Source organism: Anthonomus grandis, chromosome 18 (genome assembly GCF_022605725.1).
Source record: "Anthonomus grandis grandis chromosome 18, icAntGran1.3, whole genome shotgun sequence".
Taxonomy (NCBI): Eukaryota; Metazoa; Arthropoda; class Insecta; order Coleoptera; family Curculionidae; genus Anthonomus; species Anthonomus grandis.
The window spans coordinates 2,597,620-2,607,136 of NC_065563.1; the positions used below are offsets into that span (position 1 = coordinate 2,597,620).

Sequence of the window (9,517 nt, forward strand, 5' to 3'; positions counted from 1 at the left end):
CAATGCTTGGAAAGTAGCAAAAATATGTCCAATCTTCAAGAAAGGCAATAAAAGTGAAATAAAAAATTACAGACCTATTGCTGTGCTCTCAGCACCAGCTAAAGTGTTTGAAACCATTATTTTTAGAACTATTTATCGTACTGTTAGATCGAGCATATCAATATTTCAACACGGATTTTTAAAAGCTAAATCAACTGTAAGCAACTTATTAAGTGTCACTCAAACTATATCTGATGTGCTGAATCAGAGAGGTCAAATGGATATTGTATACACAGATTTTGAAAAAGCTTTTGATAAGATATCATTTAAAATATTATTGGATAGATTAGATAGAGAATATGGTTTTCATAATAATTTGGTGTATTTTATTGAGTCCTATTTGTATAACCGTAGACATATAGTTGTGATTGGGGGACATAGTTCGCGACCATTTACTCCTACGTCTGGCATACCACAAGGCTCCAATTTGGGACCATTATTTTTTCTTCTTTTTATTAACTCTCTGACGCAAGTAGTAACTCATGCTACATGCTCGCTGTTTGCTGATGATCTCAAATTATATTATCAAATAAATAACATAGATGACTGTAGAATGCTACAAGACGATTTAAATAATGTTGTACAATGGTCAATAGAAAATAGATTATATTTTAATGTCAATAAGTGTGTAGTTATGTCTTATAATAGAAAACAAAGAGATATATTATTTCCTTATAAAATACAAGATAGTCTATTGACTAGAGTAGAAAAGATTAAAGATTTGGGTGTGTTATTTGATAAAAGATTGACTTTTAAGGCCGGTATTAGACTATAAAAGATATTTGACAAAGATCTTTTATAAAACATTTTGTTTGATTCTAGTTCTTTTAAGAAAAGTTTTTGAGCAGTAGAACAGTATTACACTATCAAAGAACTTTGTAAAATTTAAAGAGAATCGCGACGTTATTTTTATTTAAAAATGGATGAAAGACGTGCATTAGCTTGCGCTGTTGCTATGAGTGCTGCTGTTGTTACAAAGTGTTTAGTGTTAAAAAGAAAAAAAGAAAAAAACCGTCGACTTTGGGAAAGACCCTGGGTAGCGAGGCGTAATTTAAGAGGAATCCATCATAATCTGCTAAGAGAGTTACTATCTGAAGATAGTAGGAGTTATGAAAACTATTTAAGAATGGATCACGAAACATTTACGTTTATTGCTTCAAAAATAGCACCAATTATATCCCGACAAAATACACGCTTAAGGAATCCTATCAGCGTTGAGGAACGCCTTATGGTGACCCTTCGATTTCTGGCAACTGGAGAGAGTTATTCCAGTCTTCAATACAGCAGTCATATACCTCAATGTACCCTATCAGGCATAATCCCGGAAACGTCCAAGGCCATATATCAGGCATTGAAAAATGAATATCTGAAGGTATGTAGTAAAATTACTTTGTAAAAAATAATAAAAATGATTCTTTATTTCTATTTATAACAAAACTAGAACTTAAATAGGAACAAAAAAAATGAAATAATACAAATCAATATTTATTCAAATATTTTCTTGCTGAAAATCTGTGCTTGTCACGTTAGCCATTCTAAGTGCATCGCTAATCAAATTATCGGAATTGGTTAGCCCATTCTCTTCATTGAAATTATTATTAAAATTATACTCCAACGGAGTATAACTATGATGGGGTGGCTGTGGTAATAACCTCCATGATTCTTGGGATGAGGCTGGACTTAATAGCCTGGTCGGTTGATCAAGAGTATCCCAAGTATCCATTAATATTTGTTGAATTTTGCGTTTTGTTTGCCTTAGTACAAACTCATTGCTGGCTCCCTGTATCCCACGTAATTCAGATACTACAAATTTCCCGAAAGTATCTAGAGCATCATCCTGTGTTTGATTATGCACTGAAGTTTGTTTCACAATTTTACCCATTTCTGACATGGTTGCAGAAGCTTTAACTAGTAGGTCATCGTAAGGAATAGATTTTCTTTTTTTATTTATGGAAACCGCTGGTTTTATGCCATCTGTAGGAGATTTGGAAGCTAAAGTTGTAGTTTCTGCCTTTTCACTGGTGTCATCCTGTAAATAAAAAAATGTGTTAGATAAACTTTTAAAATATTTATTTTTCTTACAGACACCAACAACTAGAGAGGAATGGGAAAATATTGCCAAGGAGTTTGAAAACAAATGGAATGTGGTCAATACAATTGGAGCAATGGATGGAAAACACATTCGAATTAATTGTCCGGAAATAGGCGGCTCTCATTTCTTTAACTATAAGTCTTATCATAGTATCATATTATTTGCTCTCACTGACGCCGACTATAAATTTGTGTATGTAGATGTTGGAACGAATGGCAGAATCGGTGACAGTGGGGTGTTCGCTAAAAGCCAACTAAGAAGATGCTTACTAGACAGAACAATATTAAACATTCCCGACGGCAAAAATCTTCCGAACACAAATATTACCATGCCCTATGTTGTTCTAGCTGATGACGCGTTTCCTCTGAGCTACAATGTTATGAAACCGTATTCTTTAAAAAATATAACTAAGGAAGAAAAAATATTTAATTACAGACTATCTCGTGGAAGACGAATGGTCGAAAGTAGCTTCGGAATATTAGCAAGCCGATTCAGAGTTTTTTTAACTGCAATTAATTTAGCACCTGAAAAAGTTACATGCATCACACTTGCTGCTTGCACATTACATAATCTGTTAACTGAAAGACGAAAACATCTATATACACGCCATGACGTTTTTACTCGAACTGAAAATGGTTTTCAATACCAAGACGTTCATATCGATGAAGATCTTCAGGAAATGCAAGTTCTTACAAGACAGGTTCATATTGGAGGGAACCGCCATGGTCGAGAAATAAGAGATGCATTTATATCATATTATAACGGTTCTGGAAAAGTTCCATGGCAAGAAAATTATAGATAATCATATAACTTACATTATTTTGATTTATGGCATTATAAATGTCACTTCCCGCTTGGGATTGTTCAGACTGGATTTCTAAATTGGATTCTGATGTATCAGCTTCTGTTGACTTGTCCAAAAATTTTAATAAAGGAAACCAATACACCTTAGGCTTATAAACATCATGCTCTTCGGCTCCACTTTTTTTGGACTGAATTACCTGGAGCATTAAATAAAATAATAAATAATTAACTTTTAATTGTATTATATGTCAATAAACCAAAAAGTAAAATGTTATAAAAAAATAAAATATTTACCTTCATTTTCTCTGATAAATATTGGCTTCTTAACACATTTAGTTTTTTTTTAATATCCTCCACCTTGCAACCTTTGCTTACTGTATTTATTATTTCAGCAATTCGTTTATATGTATCTAGTCTTTTATTTCGATTTTTGTAATCCGGATTCTCATATTCGGAAATTAATAATTTGGTCGCCGCAACGCACCAAACAAACTTATTATCCGCCATATTGCTTTGAAATGGTCAAATATTTTATCAAATGTAATCATATGTTATTAAATGCTATAAAAGATAGTTTATAAAACTAATCTTTTATAAAAGAAGTAACATTACACTGTAAAATATTTTATAAAATTTCTTTTATAGAAGATCTTTGTCAAATATCTTTTATAGTCTAATACCGGCCTAATCTACATGTAAACGAAGTGGCAAACCGGGCATGCAAAATGTATGGATTTATTGCCAGAAGTACTAAGGATTTCGTGAGTGTTTCCTGTCTCAAGCAGTTGTATGTCTCATTTGTACGTGGTTTGTTGGATTATGCATGTATAGTGTGGTCGCCATATTATTACTGTTACAAATATACGTTGGAGCGGGTGCAAAATAAAATGCTCCGCTATATCTATTTTAGAGAAAGGGGGGTATATGACCGTGAGGTGTCAACCACGACATTACGCGAAAGATATGCCCTCCAATCATTAGATAAGAGGAGGCAAAAATTTGCAGTTATTTATCTATATAAAACAATAAATGGGCAAATAAATGATCCTACATTTCTTTCAAGGTTGAGTGTAAATGCTCCAGCGTATCTTACTAGAAGATGTAAGACATTTTATATGTCGGATGTAGCTCTTAATAATAGACATTTGAGTTCACCATTATTTAATTTGTGTGAAACTTATAACAGAATTCAAGAAAGCATTGATATTTTTAATACAAGTTGTGCTGAACTCAAATGTCGGTTAGATATAATTTTATAGTTAGTGCTGGCCAGATTAAGTTAGTATTAAGTATTATTTTGAATTATTTTTAAAACATTTGTTATCTTTATTATTATTATGAGTGTATTATTATTATTATTATTATTAGTATATTAGTATTATTATCTTTATTATTATTATTATCATTAGTATGTACTTTGTAATAGGACCGTTTACTTAGTAAACTTCTGTAAAGTACATGAAATAAATAAATAAATGTTTGTAAAATAATGTATCAACCCAGAACTCAAAAAAACTACAAAAAGCTATAAAATTACTTAAAAACTTTAAATTGGAAGAAAATTATGAGGCTTGGCTTGTTTTCCACCCAAAGAAAACTTAAAAAAGACAATCGTCAAATACGACAGTTAAAATGTCACTATTGTTATATTTGATGTACGTCAAAAATTAGACAATCAGAATCAATCGGCCATCTTGGGTGGCAGACTATTCCGCCCCGCCACATTCAACCTTCATACCGGTGGTTAGTGCATTCTAAAAGTCCGCAAGAAGCGCACTGAAATTTTTTTTTTTTTAGTTTTCTATTTTATATTTTAAGTCAGCAAAATGCTGAATCTTATACATAGAACGTGTAAATTGCTGTAAATAGTGTATTATAGGAATTTTCTCATCGGCAGTGTCTTTTTTCCCGACTCCAGCGCTTCCTGAAAATACAGTCCACTTTTTTTTATATTGAAGAAGTTACATCGCCGAATATGTGTACCAGTAAAAAGGGTTTGCACATATTTTTGGTCTTTCGAGCTGGATATTGGAGAAAAGCCTACAAGAAGCAGTTTTGGTGAGAAAAAATCCCATTTGTTGCGCTTGTACCTTTTTCCTGGAACCTGGAAAAGAATTTTCAAAGCCACGCCGTTTCGTGGCGACACCTAGCGGTGAGTTTACAACCTATTCAGGAATCCACATCGACACGCAGCGCGCAGCTGGCGTTTTTAACAAACCGGAACTCGACAATTGACGGAAGGAATGTCAGATGGCGCCCCCTCAATTTAAGGTTACTGGAAGTATTAAGGTATCAAAATAAACCAAAAAATATACATTCTATTTGTGATTTGCACTTGTGTTTTAATACAAATTATTTTGATTTTTCATTTATGTACAAGATATTTAATTATTTATATTTTATAGCGGCATTTTTGTACAGGGTGTCCCATTAAGAATGTTCCTCGGCTGTATCTCAGGCCCCAATAATCGTAGAGCGTTGAGAAAAAAAAATTAGTATAAAAGTGGCCCAAAAAAAATAGCTGGAAAATATTTTGAAGTTCATTGGTCAACCGCTAGAGGGCGTTCTAGCTACTTAAAAAGTTTAAAGTCTATTTTTTCCAAAAAACCTTTAATAACCTGCATCCCAAAATATTATCGAAATAATCTACAAAGTATTCCTGACAAAAATGTTTTGACAACCATTTCTGTCAAATGTCAAATAAAGTGGTGGGGAGAATTTCTATCTTAAATGAGAAAAATCGTATGAAGTAGGCTTTGGCTGCACCGATTTTTTTAAAACAACTTTTATTTAAAAGCTCTTTTATTGCTTTATTTTTCTATCAAAAAGATATTATTGGAAAATTTTCTTAAAACCCGCTAGGGGGCGTCTACTTCTAACTTACGCTATTCGACTGATTACTTTAAGAAACTCAAACGCAACCATGTGTGTTTTTTTACGGTGTTAAGAGCGGAGAACAAAGCTTAATAATTTAGTAAAAACCGCATTTTGATATCACATCTCTAACTAAAGTTACAAAAAAAAATGTGTTTATTAGAAAGTGAAAACATCAAATATGGTCGTTAAGTTCTATTTACCAGCCGGGTTAAAAAAACTGGTGTCTAAATGAATCTTTGTGTAAAGAAACAATCTTGGTATAAGAGCTCTTTATTTTTACACAATTCCGGAAGGTGGCGTTTATTTACACTTCTTTATAAAGGAGTTTCAGCGGGAATAAATCTATTCAGTATGGGAAAACTATGCGTAGGAACGTTTTAAATTTTTGGACAACGTAGCAACAAATAATACCACATGATGTGCTAAAATAAGTTAAAAGACTTATATTGAAAACAATACAGCAACATATTAGTTGTGTTCATAAAGGAACTAAAAATTAAAGTTTATATAAGACTATCGGTTAGCACTTTATTCGAGTATAAATACACAGGTAATTAAATTATGCCAATTTTAATAATAAGTTGGCTTTGCATTTGTTTAAAAAACAAAAAGGCCGGTGACAACTCTGTGACAGCTACTTAAAAGTTTTCGGTGGTCTTATAAATTTAGTTATTTATTTCGATCAGAGTTTATTCTTTGACTTTAATTTAAAATGCGTCTGTCTTTGCAAGAGTCGGTAAATGTTATCAAAATTTTTTATGAATGTTTTGAAAATGCTACTATAGCTGCAAGGCTGTATGCTCAACGTTTTCCTCAAAACCGGCGTCTGAGTAGAGGCATATTTATTCGTTTGGCCCGTCGTTTTCGAACAACAGGTAGTGTAGTCCATCCAACCTACCGTAGACAAGGTCGCAGGAGAACGGAGGAAAACATAATAAATTGTTTGGCCTATGTAGAATTTGATCCGCACTTAAGCATCAGAACTATTTCAGGCGATTTAGGCATACCTCGTTCTGTAGTTCACAGAATTTTGCAGGAACACAGGTATAACACAATTTTAAAAAAATAAGTGCCTAGATACTTACTTAATTTATTTTTTTTTGCATATAGATTTCATCCATTCCATATGGTACTCCACCAGGCATTAAATCTAGAAGACTATGACAGAAGACTAGATTATTGTCATTGGATGGAGAATATGTTGCTCGAAAATCCAAATTTTCTCAACGAAATTTTATGGACAGACGAAGCAACGTTCAATAGTGACGGAGGAGTTAACAGACATAATATGCACTATTGGTCTGAAACTAACCCTCGTTGGATGCGCGAGATCCAGCATCAGGGAAGGTGGAGTGTTAATGTCTGGTGCGGTGTAATAGGATCTCAGGTTATAGGTCCATTTTTATTTGATGAGAGCCTAACTGGAGAACGATATCTTGGATTTTTAAGAAATGAGCTCCCAGCATTATTAGAAGAGGTGCCTCTGAATATAAGAGCCAACATGTTTTTACAACATGACGGATGCCCGGCTCATTTCGCGGTACAAGTGCGAACGTTTCTTAATCAGCGGTACCCTGATCGGTGGATTGGCAGAGGTAGCTTTTTCCCTTGGCCGGCAAGGTAATTTTATCGTTATAGAAACATTATTAGATTACATTGCATATACTTGCAGATCGCCAGATTTAACCTGCCTTGACTTTTATTTATGGGGTAGAATAAAAGCCATTGTATTTTCTTCGATTCCTACCGATAGAGAAAATATGAAACAGCGAATAAGGGGCGCTATTCGGAGTTTACCAGCCGCAGAAATAGAGGCAGCCGTGGAATCAACAAGACGGACGACAATTCGAACACCTCGGCAGGCATTAGATTAGTGTAGGAATTAAAATAATATTATTTTTTCTTCCATTTAAAATAAGCAAGATTTTTATCTTTTTTCAGTTTAATCGGTACCAAGTGCCAAAACTATCAAAATATTTTTGTCGTGTTACAATGACGCGTCGACGTTGATAATTATTTAAAACGTTCCTATGCATAGTTTTCCCATAAACATTGATTTATTACCTGATTTATTACCAATGAAACTTCCTGTGTAAAGAAGTGTATAAATAAACGCCACCTTCCGGAATTTCTAAAAAGCTGGTATACCAAGATTGTTTCTCTACATAAAGATTCATTTAGACACCAGTTTTTTTAACCCGGCTGGTAAATAGAACTTAACGACCATATTTGATGTTTTCACTTTCTAATGAAAACATTTTTTTTTGTAACTTTAGTTAGAGACGTGATATCAAAATGCGGGTTTTACTAAATTATTAAGCTTTGTTCTCCGTTCTTAATACCGTAAAAAAACACACATGGTTGCATTTGAGTTTCTTAAAATAATCAGTCGAATAGCGTAAGTTAGAAGTAGATGCCCCCTAGCGGGTTTTAAGAAAATTTTCCAATAATATCTTTTTGATAGAAAAATAAAGCAATAAAAGAGCTTTTAAATAAAAGTTGTTTTAAAAAAATCGGTGCAGATAAAGCCTACTTCTTACGATTTTTCTCATTTAAGATAGAAATTCTCCCCACCACTTTATTTGACATTTGACAGAAATGGTTGTCAAAACATTTTTGTCAGGAATTTTTTGTAGATTATTTCGATAATATTTTGGGATGCAGGTTATTAAAAGTTTTTTGGAAAAAATAGACTTTAAACTTTTTAAGTAGCTAGAACGCCCTCTAGCGGTTGACCAATGAACTTCAAAATATTTTCCAGCAATTTTTTTTTGGCCACTTTTATACTAATTTTTTTTTCTCAACGCTCTACGATTATTGGGGCCTGAGATACAGCCGAGGAACATTCTTAATGGGACACCCTGTACATAAATCTTGAAGCTAGTTTTTAGTACATCATTAGTACGAATTTTGTACATTTAGCGATTTTTAGTATACTTACCGTTTGTACTATTTTTTAACCCGAACTGTCAAAATTTTGTACAATTGTAATTGTACTGGGTTTTTATTTATATTTTCGATTTCCATTTTCATTATTTTCAATTTGTTGTAAACTATTTGGTATATTGTAATTATTTTAGATTTTAAGGGTTTAAAATGTCTCCGCCTAAATCCACTGAGTTAGAAAGACTAAAAAGCAAGAAAAAGCAGGCAATTGCTTGCATTGAAAGGATATCAAGGTATATTAATGAACATGTAAGTGACCAATCTGATTTAAGAAAATTTGAATCATTTTCTGTTAGAAAAACAACTTTATCTGAGAGTTTTAACAAAATTCAAGATTTGCAGGCAGAAATTTTGGTAATAGACCCGAATCATGATGATGATTTAAATGAAATTGAGGTTCTTTATTATGACTGCCTTGCAGTAATAGATTCTTTATTCCCTAAGTCAGGTGCACCTAATTTTACTGTCACAGTGCCCAACAATAATTTAATTGATAATGTGGCTCAGGAAAATCATATCCCAGATGTAAGTTTAAACAGGTTGAACATCCCCATTTTTGATGGCACTTTAACTGAATTTAAGCCATTCATTGATATTTTCACAGCTCTGGTGGATCGAAACACCAGAAAAACCAATGTAGAAAAATTATGTCATTTAAAACTACATTTGAAGGGAGAACCCTTAAGTTTAATTAATAATTTACCTACTGTAAACTCTTCTTATCAAGACGCTTTAGATTTACTTAATGACAGGTACAAC

General features: G+C 32.9%; 1 protein-coding gene across 1 annotated transcript; it reads left to right on the forward strand.

The window, feature by feature from the left end:
- The first annotated feature begins 6,443 nt into the window (after nt 1-6,443).
- Nucleotides 6,444-7,686, forward strand: LOC126747056 (uncharacterized). The gene is made up of 3 exons (XM_050455549.1): nt 6,444-6,856; nt 6,923-7,432; nt 7,485-7,686. Exons 1-3 carry the CDS (start codon nt 6,525-6,527, stop codon nt 7,684-7,686), a joined length of 1,044 nt encoding a protein of 347 aa, XP_050311506.1. The 5' UTR covers nt 6,444-6,524.
- The last annotated feature ends 1,831 nt before the right edge of the window (nt 7,687-9,517 follow it).

What these genes read in the sequence shown, in the direction of transcription:
- LOC126747056 (XM_050455549.1), top strand. Translation starts at nt 6,525, where the DNA reads ATGCGTCTGTCTTTGCAAGAGTCGGTAAATGTTATCAAAATTTTTTAT. An exon ending in AGAATTTTGCAGGAACACAG is followed by an intron (nt 6,857 to 6,922) that starts GTATAACACAAT and finishes TTTTGCATATAG; the next exon opens with ATTTCATCCATTCCATATGG. An exon ending in TTTTTCCCTTGGCCGGCAAG is followed by an intron (nt 7,433 to 7,484) that starts GTAATTTTATCG and finishes ATATACTTGCAG; the next exon opens with ATCGCCAGATTTAACCTGCC.